The 15,435-nt window shown below is 35.3% G+C and overlaps 1 protein-coding gene across 3 annotated transcripts in view; it reads right to left on the bottom strand.

The window, feature by feature from the left end:
• Rbl2 (RB transcriptional corepressor like 2) overlaps nucleotides 1-15,435 on the bottom strand; it is a 52,542-nt gene that overhangs the window by 14,849 nt on the left and 22,258 nt on the right. For all 3 annotated transcript variants that reach the window (XM_078032315.1, XM_078032316.1, XM_005318177.5), the window contains exons 9-17: nucleotides 14,032-14,198; nucleotides 12,652-12,761; nucleotides 10,988-11,091; nucleotides 8,577-8,714; nucleotides 7,089-7,253; nucleotides 6,494-6,605; nucleotides 1,580-1,849; nucleotides 1,113-1,393; nucleotides 848-1,024 (exon numbers count right to left, since the gene is read on the bottom strand). In XM_078032315.1, coding sequence (XP_077888441.1) covers nucleotides 848-1,024; nucleotides 1,113-1,393; nucleotides 1,580-1,849; nucleotides 6,494-6,605; nucleotides 7,089-7,253; nucleotides 8,577-8,714; nucleotides 10,988-11,091; nucleotides 12,652-12,761; nucleotides 14,032-14,198 — 1,524 coding nt within the window. The remainder of the gene's footprint in view (nucleotides 1-847; nucleotides 1,025-1,112; nucleotides 1,394-1,579; nucleotides 1,850-6,493; nucleotides 6,606-7,088; nucleotides 7,254-8,576; nucleotides 8,715-10,987; nucleotides 11,092-12,651; nucleotides 12,762-14,031; nucleotides 14,199-15,435) is intronic.

Genomic DNA, 15,435 nt, shown 5'->3' with positions numbered 1-15,435 from the left:
ACAACTAAAAACATTAATTTAAATAAAGTATTATTGGCTGGGCATGAAGTCCTAAGTAACTCAGTGAGATCCTACCTCTAAATAAAATACAAAAAACAGTGCTGGAGATGTAGATCAGTGGTCGAGTGCCCCTGACTTCCATCCCTGGAAAGGATGGGGAAAAAAAAAAAGTATTGTTATATTATGGGGCTGGGGATATAGCTCAGTTGGTAAAGTGCTTGCCTCATATGCACAAGGCCCTGGGTTCAATCCCCAGCAATTAAGAAATTAAGGCTCCTCAGACTGCTGGTGGTAAAATGGTACGGTACATTAGAAAACAGTCTGGCCGCTGAGACTGTGGCTCAGTGGTAGTGCACTTGTCTGGAATGTGTCAGGCACTGGGTTTGATCTTCAGCACCACATGTAAGTAAATAAAAAAAAAATAAAGGTCCATTGACAACTAAAAAAGTATTTTAAAAAAAACCAGTCTGGACTTTCCCCCAAATGATTAAACAGATTTACCATATAATCCATTGATCCATTCCTAGGTATATAACCCAAAAAACAAAAACAAAGCATGCATCCCCACAAAAAGATATACACAAATGCTAATAGCAGTGTTATTCATAATAGCCAAAGAATAGAAACAACCCAAATGACCTTCATTTGATGAAAAAAAAAATAATGCCACATATCTATACAACTGAATACTCTAAAATTGTGAAGATTACATATATCTGTGAATAAGAGCCATTAAACTGTACATTTTAAATGGACAGGTTATATGTCAAGTAAGCTGCTAAGTAAATGTTTGGAGAAATGACATAACATCTTTGCCCTTGCCTTTTTAGCCTTGAATGGCACTCACCTTTGCCATCACATAAATGGCACACATTAATAACTGGTCCAGATGTCTGTCCATCATAAGTTCTGTACACTGAATTATGGAGAATTCAAAGCAGGTCCAAATTTTTTTCCTCAGTTCATCTGAAATATCTAGTTTAGCACAAAGATCCCGAAGGCGGACACCTGCTAAGTGGTATACCTAATAAATAAATAAAAATATTTAAAATTTTGTTTAACACTTATATATCCCCAGCTCATGTTCTGGTTTAGGGTACATAAAAAATTACCTTTCTAAAGAAAAGCGATAATGAGCTGGTCTTCCTAGGTCTAACATTGCTGCTCGTTAAAGGCTGGCCTTGTTTCTGCTGTTGTCCACCAGGGGAAATCTGTTGGATGGCCACTTGACCAGGGACTTGCAAAGTTGTTCCTGTCACCTGTTGAGAGCTCAGACTTCCAGTGAGGGCCTGAGCACTGAGGGGCTGAATGGAGCCAGTCACAGCCTGTGCCTGTCCCCCAACATTGACTTGGACTGGGAAGAATGTTATCCCTCCATTTTCATTGGCAATACCTACACCAGTTTGTTACAACATGAGAAAAAAAGACATGAAGAAAATGTTGAAAATACGAGGTTCTCTTGGCAGAGGTTTCCTTTTTTTGTTTCCTCCTAAAGTTCCTCTCCCCATCACTCCTCTAGCCAAACCTCAAGTAACTTTCCAATAAATGCCAGAGAACTCAATATCCAACTCTTCCTTACCTTGTACAGGAATGGTCACTGTCTGTCCATTGTTGGCCGTGACAGTGGCAGTTGCCATGGTGACTAAAGTCTGTCCAGGAACTGGTGTGACAGAAACAGCCTCCCCAGATACATTCTGTACCGGTACAGCATTGACTAGGGGCTGTGAGGGAATGCGCCCAGGTGTCCCTCCATCAGAGGGGCTATCATTCTCAGCAAACAGCCGCCTTCTAGTAGTACTGGCTGTTGGGGAGCTGTACCTATCATATAATGAAGTTGGAGATGTCATGCCTAGGGTCAAAACAAATCAAACAAACCATTTAACATGAGACAAATCCACTTCCATCGAAGCTCTTGTGTTCAAAATAACTACAGTATTTCAAATAATTAAAAACTTAAAAAGCAAATAAAACTTACAGAAGTCATAGTGTACCTACAGTCAACTAATAAAGAATTCAGGTCAACACTACTGAAAGCAAAATTTTATGAAGAAATGTTTCTGTATTTTTCTCACTGTGCTGTCTTCTCTATTCCACTTTCCACTAAAACTAGGCTTTGTCTTCTACTACAAAGACTCCATGATACATAGGAAAGTTAAGAAATTTCTCTTTAAAAAAAGTATAGAAAAATAGAATTTTTTAGTATTTCTTTTTTTTAGTTTTCAGTAGACACATCATCTTTATTTTATTTGTATGTGGTGCTGAGGATCAAACCCAGCGCCCAGCATATGCCAGGCAAGCGAGTTACTGCTTGAGCCACATCCCCAGCCCATACTGAAATTCTAACATCTGTGCACAGTGTGCTTTCACTGCAAAGCCATTACTTGATAAGGGGAACATGATGGTAGTATCACATCTGACAGCATTTTCCAGTTGTGTATGAATTTTCACCTTAGTATTTTTCTACATAAACAGAATTACTGAATCTCAATATTATGCTCTTCAGCAAGGTGGACATACACGGTATAGATTCAACTAAGCTTAGAATTGTCCCCCCTCCCTGGCATACTAGGGATTGAACTGAGGTTATGCCCAGCCCTTTTATTTTGAGACAGTCTCAGGTAAGTTGCTGAAGCTGTCTATGAACCTGTGATCCTCCTGCCTCTCAACCTCCCAAGTTACTGGAATTATAGGTTATGAGCCACCAAGTACAGCAATACTTTTCTTTTTTAAAAAAAACAGCTGTACTGAGATATGGGTCACATGCCATACATTTCACCCATTTAAGTTGTGTAAACCAATTTTTCTAAATTGTAGTAATATATGTAACATAAAATTAGCCACTTTAAAAAACCATTCTTAAGTGTACAACTCAGTATCATTAAGTACATCTACAACATTGTACGATCATTAACACTATTTCCGAAACTTTTCATTACTCCAAAAACACTAATCATCACAGCTTAGTTTATTTTTAAATATTCAAACCAATGTTTATTTCTAAGAAGGAAGCAATCCTTTCCCTCTTCCATGTCCACCTGTAAAAGCTGTACATCAGAAGGTTTTTAAATTTAAAAATATATGTAGGAAGATCATAAGAGGGTTTACAGGAGTAAGTGCTGAGAGACTGCCTTAACTTTACCTGATGATACAAAAATAAACTTACTAGGTCTACATTTGGTACAAAACTGCAGAATCAGCAAGAATGTGTGAAATATTTTTTTTTAACACTGAGAAAAATGGACAACTGATAAGTTAAAGGAAAATGAAGTTTAATGTCAAATCCCAATCCATAGATTAGGGAAGGAAAAACTATAGAAACATGAGAAAGAATAGGTGTTAAGATTCATAGATATATTCGAGTTGATAATAAGCAGGAAAACAGTTAAGCCACTGTGAATCCTCTTCAAGTTTTCATATGGATCATACATATTTATTGACTGCACTGACTAGAGTGATTCTTGACTTTAAAACTGATCCACCTAAAATGAGCACAGTGGCACACACCTGTAATCTCAGGAAGCTGAGGCAGGAGAACTGCAAGTTCAAGGCCAGCCTGGGAAACTTAGCAATACTCTGTCTCAAAACAAAATTTAAAAAAGGGCTAGGAATGTAGCTTAGTGGGAAAGAATTTGCCTACCATGAGTGAAGCCCTGGGTTCAATCGCCAGTACTGCAAAATACAAACTGATCCTTCTACAGCCAGGACTTATCAAACTGATCTAGAACAAGAATATTTGAATGGCATTCAACCATAAACAACTTGCTTAATTTAAAAAACTGTTTTTTAAATAGTAGTTGTGGGATTAGGAGTGTGGCTCAGTGGTAAAGCATGTGCAAGGCCCTCGGTTTAATCCCCAGCACCAAAAGAAAAAGTAGTGTTATCTCCTACATGTAAATTTATTTTTGTGATAAATTTTTTAAATGCTCTTTTTTAGATACACTGGACAGTAGAATGTATTTTGTCATATTATACATACACAGTGTTTAATTTATTCTAATTAGGATCCCATTCTTGTGGTTGAACATGTTGTAGAATTATACTGGTCATGTATTCCTATATGAACACAGGAAAGTTATGTCTGCTTCATTCTACTGTATTTCCAATTCCCATCTCTACTCCCTTCCCTTCATTCCCTTTTGTCTAATTCAATGAACTTATATTCTTCCTTTCTCCCCCTTTATTGTGTATTAGCATCTGCATATCAAAGAGAACCTTCAACCTTTGGTTTTTGGGGATTGGCTTATTAAACTTAGCATATGTCGGGCTCCATTTCCATCCATTTACTGGCAAATGCCATAATTTCATTCTTCTTTATGGCTGAGTAATATGCCATTGTGTATATATACCACATTTTCTTTATCCATTCCTCTGTTTAAGGGCATCTTGGTTGGTTACATAGCTTAGTTATTGTGAACTGAGCTGCTATAAACATTTATGTGGCTACATCACTGTAGTATGCTGATTTTAAGTCCTTTGGATATATACTGAAGAGTGGTAATAACTGGATCAAATGGTGGTTCCATTCCAAGTTTTCTGAGGAAACTCCATACTGCTTTCCAGAGTAGTTGTACCAATATGCAGTCCCACCAACAATCTATGAGTGTACCTTTTCCCCTGCAACCTCGCCAACATTTATTTTTACTTGTATTCTTTATAATTACTATTCTGACTGGAGTGAGATGAAATCTCAGTTTATTTCTCTAATTGCTGGTGATGTTGAACAATTTTTCAGATTTTTTTTTAACCATTCATATTACTTCTTCTGTGAAGTATCTGTTCAGTTCCTTTGCCCATTTATTGATTGGGTTATCTGAGGTTTTTGGTGTTAGGATTTTTTTAGTTCTTTGTACATCTTGGAGATTAATGCTCTGAGGTATAAGGTGCAAAGATTTTCTCCCATTCTATTGGCTCTCTGTTCATGTTCTTGATGGTTTCCTTTGCTGTGAAGAACTTCTTAGTTTGATACCATCCCATCTATTCTTGATTTTACTTCTTGTGCTTTAGAAGTCTTCTGGAGGAAGTCGGTTCCTAAAATGACATGATGGACAGTTGGGCCTACATTTCTTCTAGTAGGCACAGGGTCTCTGGTCTAAATGCTTAGTTCCTTGATTCACTTTGAGTTTTGTGCAGGGTGAGAGATAGGGGTTCAATTTCATTCGACTACATATGGATTTCCAGTTTTCCCAGTACCACTTGTTGAAGAGGCTATCTTTCCTCCAGTTTATGTTTATGGCACCTTTGTCTAGTATGAGATAACTCTATGTGGGTTTGTCTCTGAGGATTCTATTCTGTCTTTTTGGTGCCAATACCATGTTGTTTTTGTTACTATAACTCTGTAGTATAACTTATGGTCTGGTATTGTGATGCCCCCTGCTTCACTCTTCTTGTTAGGGATTGCTTTGGCCTCTTATTTTTCCAAATGAATTTCACAGCTGCTTTTTCTAAACCTATGAAGAATGTCATTGGAATTGCATTAAATCTGTATAGCATTTTTGGTAATATGGCCATTTTGGCAATATTAATTCTGCCTATCCAAGAACCTTGGGAGATCTTTCCATCTTCTAAGGTCTTCAATTTCTTTCTATAGTAGTTCATATTGAGGATGTCTTTCACCTCTTTTGTTAGATTGGGTCCCAAGTACTTTAGTTTTGAGACTATTGTGACTGGGATAGTTTTCCAAATTTCTCTTTCAGTTGATTCATCATTGGTGTACAGGAACACAATTGACTTATGGGTATTAATTTATATCCTCCTACTTTCCTGAATTTATTTATGAGTTCTAGAAGTTTTCCGGTGGCATTGTTAGGTCTTCTAAATATAGAATCATGTTGTTGGCAAATAGGGTGAATTTAAATTTTGCACCTAGTAGATCTAAGAAGCTGATTAAAATATAAACCAGTTGCATAGCAAACCTGCTCTTTTCTGTACTTCTTGGACCAGCATTGCTGTCATCTTAATTCAGGTAGCACAGCTCAACTGATAAAACTGAACGTGTTTAGGCCACCAAGTTCTCTTATCTCACTGGTATTTCTACCTAATTGGTTCATGCAGCTCTAACCTTAAGAAGACTTCTCTACTTCTTCTAATCTTAAAAATAACCCATTTCCCTTTTTTAAAAAAATATAGACATCACTGGGAATTCTATCACCCAGCAAGAATTATTCTTAAAAGTTGGTTTTTCCACTTCTGCCCATTTTTATGCTTTCAGGAAAACATTCACTTTAAAAATAAGGATCATATTAAATATATAGCATCCTATCCTTTTATAAAGTAACTTGAGGCTTAGAGATAAAACTCAGAAGTAGAGTGCTTGCCTAGCATGTATGAGGCCATGGGTTCTATGTCCAGCACAACAAACAAGATTCTTGTTCTGTCATATATTTTCCTCATTAAATATTCTTTAAAACCATTATTTTTAAATGATTCATGTGGCACCAAATCACAGATTTTGGTGCAAGGTTCCAAAATATTCCTTCTAACATTTTGAACTTACTTCTTCCGAGCCCTCCAGTATCAGCACGAACTTCACTCACCCTTCTAGGAGTCAAAGGGGAGGCAGTAATACAAATTTCATCTGCTCTTTCCAGGTTCTGAGGTGGCATGACCTATAAATAATTGTTCACACAAAATGGTAATATTTGAAGAAGCATTTTCATTAGAAATACAGTAATACTCTAAGAAGAAAACTATCTTGGCTCATTAGTTCTTCCACCTTAATAAAATCAGCTTTTTCCATTTTCATACTAAAACTAAAAAGCCTCCCAAACTGAAAATTGGGTATTAAATATGAATCAACCTTTATTACTGATTTGGAGAGTTAGAATGGCAATTATGCTAATGAACAGAAACTTGATCAGGAATCAAGAAAAACCATTGAATTTTACTGTCACTGAAACCTTGGGACAATTTCAAATTATTCCTGGCTCTTGTTAATATTTACAGAGGTAGATATTAATGCCAACTATCAAACCTCTCACCCCCTACATGGAAAATACTAAATTTAAATGCTGTCTGGTGAAAGGGTACTGGAATAGGATAGATATTGATGTACTTTTCTTATAAAAAGATGTTAGGATACTTTCACAAACCTCTTCACATGTAGGAACTCTGTTTTCATTGTCTCTAATTCTATCCCAGAGTGGAGACTCTGGTTTCCATGCCAAATGATCTAAGATCTGTTCTTCAATCTGATTAAGGTGTTTTACCACCTCTCTACAAAGGCCATCTTCTGCTCTAATGAATACTTCTATTACCTGAAATAAAGAAAAAGGCCTTGGATCATTTAATAATAATAATTACTATGATTTTTCACACAAAAAATTTTTACTGAGCATAAAAGTAAAATGGGCACATCTGTTTAAATATTTTTCAATATTTAGACAAATATCAAAAATTATAAATTTAACAAAAGTTTGATTTTGAAACAGTGGTTCTTCCTTTTACTATCTTGTAAATAATTAATGTATACATAAATTATATAAAATATTTTCTACAGTGATATATTTCAAAATGTGTAAATGAAAAAATATCCTTTGTATATTGAGTATGAAAACATTACTGTTAATATTTTATACTAAGAGCCTGGTGTGTGCCTCAGCACAAGACCCTGGGTTCAATACCCAGCATACACACAAAAGAAAAAAACAAAAAAACAAACAAACAAAAAAAAATCAAAACCCTTTAAACAGAAACTAATTTTGACCATATGCTAAGTTAACATCAAGGAAGACCCTGTCTCAAAAAAGGGCTGGGGATGTAGCTCAGTGGTAAAGTGTCACTGTGTTCAATCCCTAGTACCAAACAAAAGAAGTAAATAGCTAAAAGATTAATGCCACTCTGTAATGATAGGAAATTATTTATTAATTTTTGGTACCAGGAATTGAACCCTGGGTTGTTTAACCACTGAGCCACATCACCAGCCCTTTATATATTTTATTTTGAGACAGAGGCATACCAAGTTGCTCAGGGCCTTGCTAAATTGCTGAGGCTGGCCTTGAGCTTGCAACATTCCTGCCTTAGCTTTCCAAGTCCCTGGGATTACAGGCATGTGCCACCACACCCAGCTAGAGAACTTACTTTTTCAAACTACTCTCAATGTTATTTAACTTTCATAACAACAACAAAAAAAAAAGGCTGCAATACAAGATTAGCTAGTGATGTGCACATTACTTTTTAAAGCCTTGTAAGACTCCTGAAATCACAGTATTCTAAAAATCCTTTATCAGTTGGGTGTGGTGGTACACACCTGTAATCCTAGCTACTCAGGAGACTGAGGTCAGCATGGACCACTTAGTAAGACCCTTATCTCAAATAAAACAAAAAGGACTGGGGAGTTGTATCAGTGATAGAGTGCTTGCCTAGTACATACAAAGCACTGGTTCAATTGCCAATACCACAAAACAAACAAAAAGTTGTTAAGGACTAACAACAGGAAGTTCATCTCATCCATGATCATTAATACCATACTTTTAAAAAAATACCTTATAATATCATGTGCATATTTGAATATGTAACAAATCCCATCACTATATACAACTATAATGCACCAATTAAAAAAACATGAAAAGAAAAAATACCTTATAAAAATGATAAAGTGGTACATCAAATATTTCGGTAATGAAAGGAAAGTTCCCAGGAGGCTTATAAGAAAAAGTGACAACCTCAAGGCAGCAAGCTAAGAGTGATCTATGGAATGCATCTTGTTCCAGAACACCCTATAAAACAAAGTTAAAAACATTTAGAAACATTAACCTACTCTAAAAGGACATTTCATACTTAAAATAAAAATACCAGATAAGGTCTTGTTTTCTGAGTTAGTGGAAGTACGTGCTTACTTTCTTACAGAACCTTTCTTAACTCTATAAATAAGCTTTCTTTTATCAAAAATATAAAGGAATATATAAGAACTTACAAAAATCTTGTATATTATCAAATATGACATCTCTAACCAAAATGCAAATACACCCTGATGCTTAGAATAATGTAAAAAGATATTACAAAACAGTTTTCACAGTAAGAGGGCACTGTCACAAAAAGATGGCTGGAAGGCAGGCAAGAAGGTGACTAGCTTGATGACCATGTGCCAAAAAACATGTTAATTGTAGAGTGACATAATTACAGGTGATTTGCTTTGCTTATTAGTTTCTCAAAAGTGTATATGAATATTTATTATTTTTGAATTAAAAAGTTACTCAGCCAACAAGAAAAAATACGGATAAATGAGAATTCATCAAAATTTAAAAATTAAGAATAAATGGGGCTGGGGATATAGCTCAGTTGGTAGAGTGCTTGCCTCACATGCACAAAGCCCTGGGTTCAATCCCCAACACTACCAAAATAAATAAATAAATAAATAAATAAAACTGGAGAGCTAGAATTGTGACTCAGTGGTAAAGCACTTGCCTAGCATATGTGAGGCACTGGGTTCAATTCTCAGCACTGCATATAAATAAAAGGTACACTGACAACTAAAAAAAATATTTAAAAAAAAAAAGAGCGCTGGGGATGTGGCTCAAGTGGTAGCGCGCTCGCCTGGCATGCGTGCGGCTCGGGTTCGATTCTCAGCACCACATACAAACAAAGATGTTGTGTCCGCCGAAAACTAAATAAATAAATATTAAAAAAAAAAAAAAAGAACGGAGACTAAACAGGGTGAAAACAAAACCCACAGAATGGGAGAAAATACTTGCAAATTGGATACCTGTTAAAGGATTAACAGAATTTAAAAAACTAATCTAGAAAGAATTAACATCTAGAATTAATATCTAGAATTTTAAAAATTGTTAGGGAAATGCAAATCAAAAGCACCATGAGATATTACTTCATATCCATCAAGATGAATATTTTTCAAAAATGAAAAATAACAAATGTTTTGAGGATGTGAGAAAGCCCAAACCCTGGTGTAGGGCCAGTGAGAATGTAAAGAAAGTGGTACAGCTGCTATGGCAAAGAGTATGGCAGTTCCTGAAAAAGTTAAATAAATAATCACCACATGGAGTTAGGGATGTGGCTCAGTAATAGAATGCTTGCTCAAAAGCCTGGGTTTGATCTTCAGAACTGTCTTCCCCCACCAACCCTGCCCCCCACCAAAAAAAAAAGAAGGAAAAGAAAAATTACCATGATCTAGCAATTATACTTCTAGGTATGAAGATCTCAAAAGAACTGTTAGCAGGGACTCAAACAGATGCTTGACAAATACTTTTACACCAATATTAACAGCAGCATTATTTACAGTAGTCAAAAGGTAGAAATGATCCAAATATCCACCATAAAATGAATGGATAAACAAAATGTTTAAACAAAAGGGAAGAAAAATTGTGATTTATGCTAGAATGTGGATAAACCCTGAGAAGTGCATTAAGCCAGACTAAGAAGGACAAATATTGTACTTAATTCTATTTAAATGAGATACCTAGCATAGGTAAATAAATTCATAAAAAGACAGCCAGAAAACAGACTAAGTAAAGGTTACCAAAGGATAGAGAGAGAGGTGAACAAGGTGTGTGTGTATATGTATATGTGTGTATAAATTGCTGTATGAATTTAAAGGGCTATTTTATGACTTATGACTTTATTTTTTGTAAAGCACATATTAAAGGATATATATAAAACAGCTACAATTTAGAGGCCAATAAAGTTATATTCACCAAAGTAACTGATTTTAAAAAAAATTCTTTACTGTGGTAAAATATACTTAACAAAACAGCATTTAACCATCTTGAAGTTTACAATTCAGTGACATTAAGTATGGTAACAGTTTTATGTAACCATAACCACCCTCCACCTCCAGAACTCTTTTCATCTTCCTGATTTGAGTCTATTCTGAGATGCCAATCTTATTCCCTAGAGTCATACATCATTTCTTTTTAATGGCTCTTCCTCCTTCCTCACCTTCCTCCTTCTTCTGTCCTTTCTTTCCCTCTTCTCTACCCCACCTTATATTTTTTTAAAATTTTTGAGTAGAGAAGAAGGAAACTGTTTTACTCACAGATAAATCCATGTCTCCAAGTCTTTTTTGTTCCTGCTCAATAACAGATTCTAATACTTTATAGTAAAGCATCTCTGCAAAACGAAAATGTTTGCTGGCAATTTCTGTAGAAATAATTTTAAAAACACAAAAATCAAATACCAAGAAAATAAACAACATGGAAAATGAAGGCCCATCACTCTCTCTCTACCCACAAAATAAAATTTAAAAACCAAACCCATACTTCAGATATATGCCTTTTCTATAATAGCTTATTCAATTATCCCTAAAATTCTTTATATTCTTCATGGTAACACTCATATTTTTCTAAAATTGCTAACTGAAATTTGCATGTAAAAATTTATAATATCACTGCATTAAGATTCACACATTTTTGTTCTATTTGGAAAAAAAATAGTTCTATGATGCTACAGTTTGGATGTTGAATATCCTCTAAATACCCATATAATAGACTTGGTCCTAAGAGTGGCTCTATGGGAAAGTGATGGGACCTTTACCAGATGGGGCCTAATTGGAAGTCCTTAAGTCACTGGAGGCACTGGGATCCCCATCTCTTCTTGTCTCTTTCTTGTTGTTTTCTGGCTTATGATGAGTTTGCCTCACCACATACTCCCTGACATTGTTATCCAGAATCCCCCCCAAGAGACCCAAAACAGTGGAGCTACTTGATCATGGAATGGAACCTCCAAAACAGTGAGATGAATAAACCTTTTCTAAGTTAATACTCTTGGGTGTTTTATTACAGTAACGAGAAGCTGACAGATGCTAAGAGATATGTAATTGGTTTACTATTCCACATACTTGCTTCCATTTTGACATCAAACAATTCCCAGGCCAGGTTTGGGCATATGGACCAGTTACAGGTTGATCATCCCTAACGTGGAAATCCAAAATCCAAAATGATCCAAAATCTGAAACTTTTTAAGCACCAGGATGGAGTCATTTGAAAATTCAACCCTGAACTCATGTCACAGGCAAAACACAGATACACTAAAACTATTGCATTAAAGTATTAGGCTATAAGGTATATATAAAACATGAATAAATTTTGTGTTCAGATTTGTGTCCTGTCCCCCAAGATATTTCAATTTGTATATCTAATACTCAAAAGTCTGAAAAAAAATCTGAAATGTGAAACACTTCTAGTCCCAAGCATTTCAGAAAAGAGATAGTCAACCCTTTATCTATCCTTGTTCTTACTATGTTGAAGAATCACTATAGTTTTGTTTAATTTCCAGTTTACAAATGAAAACTAAAGAATTTACCAATAGTCACCAGGCATGGTGATGCACACCTGTTAATCCCTGTGGCTTCAGATGCTGACACAGGAGGATGGAAAGTTCAAAGCCAGCCTCAGCAATTTAGCAAGGCCCTAAGTAACTCAGTGAGACCCTGTCTCAAAACATAAAAAGAGCTGGGAATGCAGCTCAGTGGTTAAACCACACACATGAAAAAGAATTTACCAATAAAAAAAAGAACAAAAAAAATCTAACATAATACAGATACTAGTCTAAAATTTCTTTCAGAGAGGAGCCTAGAAGTCACTCAGATAAGAGAAAAAATAGCCACACTACACCTCTCCATTTAGTCATAAGTCTTTTCATGTTTCTGACTGGATTACCAAGAAAGGACTCCATGTACTTAAATAAAATAATAAACCTTACCTTTAGCACAATTACTGAAATCCTCATCTGGCTGGGAATGCTGAGAATATATTTCATACATTTCTTTTAATCTGTTAGCAATAGCCTGGGTTGGATCTCTGGAACATGTCCTAAAAAGTAATAAAAAACTATCTAATATAAATGTTGTATCAGGTTATGAAAGGGTAAAATATTACAACTCTGTAATTTCATTAACATGTAAATGTAAAATCTTTGGACACTATATACTTTCCAAATTAATTCAGAAGATCCCAGGCTTCCTTTACAAAGGTGGCTAGACTATTATTTGGAGTGAAAAAGTACTTATGCTATCTTGTGAGGCACTGTACCCTTCACTTTGGTAAACTTAGCAATCTTGGCCCTGGGGCCCAACTAATGCCATGACTGGTCCAAACTCAACTTGCATATCCCCAATAACTGATGACAACCAAAAACTGCCTTCAACTGATTCCCTAGAGAACATAGGTGCTTTTAAGAACACCTGAAAGAAAACAGGAAGAGGTATGTAACCTATACTGCAGACTCACATAAACCATTACTGACATTCTTTTTTTTTTTTTCACCAAAATGAGGTTTATGTCATTGATTCTTTTTATTAGAAAGCAATATAAATTAAATTCAGAAGGATTATACAAATACCACCATATGGGCCTTTGTAACCTCTGTGTGTTTATCTTGATCATAAATATATACATTTCACTGTAAAAACATAACAAGCTTGGAAAAAAATTTTTTAAAAAACCAGTTATAATTCTGTTAGAGATAATTACCAAGTATTGTATATAACCAGAATTTTATTTATGACACACACTTACCTTTTTAAAAATGCAAAACCCTTTGATTTTACCTAGTATTTACTGGTAATATTTAACCCCACTGAGAGTATTTAAGATTAGAGTTGGGAGGCAGTTAACTTTCTTTGTAGGCCGAGTGTTTTAGAGAGCTTTCAAAAGCAATAGTGGTTTTACTCTTGCTTTATGAACACACAAAGCTTCATCTTATCTGTTCAAATCTGATCCACCCTTCAGAAATTTGTTCAGGTCCAATCCCTTTCATGAAGTTCTATGTCAACTCTCATTGACACTGACCACACAACCTCCTTTTCTACAATTGTAAAATAGTTGATAATGAGATTTGATACCTTATCATACAGGGTTTTGCATTGTTAGTTTACCATTTCCTGTATCACATTAGAGAAATATGAGCAAAGATGATCTTCTGCTTATTCATCTTATATTACTATGTCCTCTGCTGACCAACAAGACTGAGCATGCAACTGCTATACAATTATTAAAATGAGGTAAAATAGTGAAAATTGATATAAGAATTGGAAAATGATCAACACTCGATCTTGGAAAGGTAGACAGAGCTCAAACTAACCTGAGAATCTGTTCCAATTTCTCACTTGGTGCATTCCTGAGGCCCGTCAGCATGGTGTGAAGACGACTCAAGCTATGTGTAGCTGTAGAAATGGGAGTCACACAAGGGCTGTTCTCCTTAATGTACCTCACACCAGTGAGTGGTGTGGAGATTCTAAGTGCTTTAGACTGGTGAATAAAATTATTAGGTAAGAAAGACTCTGTTACTTCACAAATAGGAATTTAATTCAATCAGACCTTATCTTTACAATATCAATAAATTTTAGCAACTCATTTATCACCTTCCTGGAATTTAAATATAACGCAACTAAGAGCCGCCATTATCCATGTAAAGATATGTGACAAGACACTATTTTAGCCAACTATATGTTTGTGTCTTAAAAGTTAAAACTTTAAGCCAGGTGAGGTAACACATGCCTGTAATCACAGTGACTTAGGAGGCTAGGGCAGGAGGATCACAAGTTTGAGGCCCGCCTTAGCAACTCATGGAGGCCTTAAGCACCTTAGGAAGACCCTGTCTCAAAATAAAAATAAATAAATAAAAAGGGCTGAGGATATGGCTCAGTGTTAAAGTGTCCTGAGTTCAATCCCCAAGTACCAAAGGGAAAAAAAAGTTAAAACTTTAAGGTATCTTCCTATTATCTCTCTTTCAAAACTTGAGCTCAAAGAAAACCATTATGTTTTTAAAAATTAAGAATATTATTCTCATGTCTGAGAAACAGAATTTGACAGCTCATATTCACCATCATGTCTGCAAATCTCAAAAGATGGACAAATGAAAGCTATGGATTAAATCTGGCCCAAGTAAAAATCCAAGAGTTAACAAAGTCCATCCAAAGCATCAAATCTCCTTCAGAGAGATGATTAAACATTCTCCAAAAAGGCAATCTGAGGAAAAGCAATCTTCATCAATCTTTTTGCCCCTCCACTATCTTTAGTTATTGGACTCTATCACACTTTTTCTCTCTGGAATAGACAAGTCTTCCCAGAAATGTATTCTTGTATATAATATAAAAAAGATACAACTTAAAGACAAAGAATTTAAGCATAAATACATCTGCAAATAAAGTATCTTTTCTGATTTTTGCATAAACTCTGAAAAGTTAAAGTAGTTAAAGTAGCTTAATACTATCTTTTTATTATTATTATTATTATTATGGAACCCAGGGCCTTGTGCATACAAAGCAAGTAGTCCATCACCGAGCTATAACCCCAGTCCTCCTCAGGAGCATTTCTGATATTTAAAAAAGACAAGCCACATTTCCCTAAGTATTAAATTTACTTACTCTAGAGAGTTTTTAAAACACCTAGCACAATTTTCAACTGGTATCAGAACAAGCTGTTCAATTCTCACTTGACATAGAAAAGCTCAGAAATAAATCTATGTGGTTTCTAAACTACCCCA

This window comes from Ictidomys tridecemlineatus, chromosome 15, assembly GCF_052094955.1.
Source record: "Ictidomys tridecemlineatus isolate mIctTri1 chromosome 15, mIctTri1.hap1, whole genome shotgun sequence".
Taxonomy (NCBI): Eukaryota; Metazoa; Chordata; class Mammalia; order Rodentia; family Sciuridae; genus Ictidomys; species Ictidomys tridecemlineatus.
The sequence above is the reverse complement of the archived record's forward strand: the minus strand, read 5'-3'. Positions and strand labels throughout refer to the sequence as shown.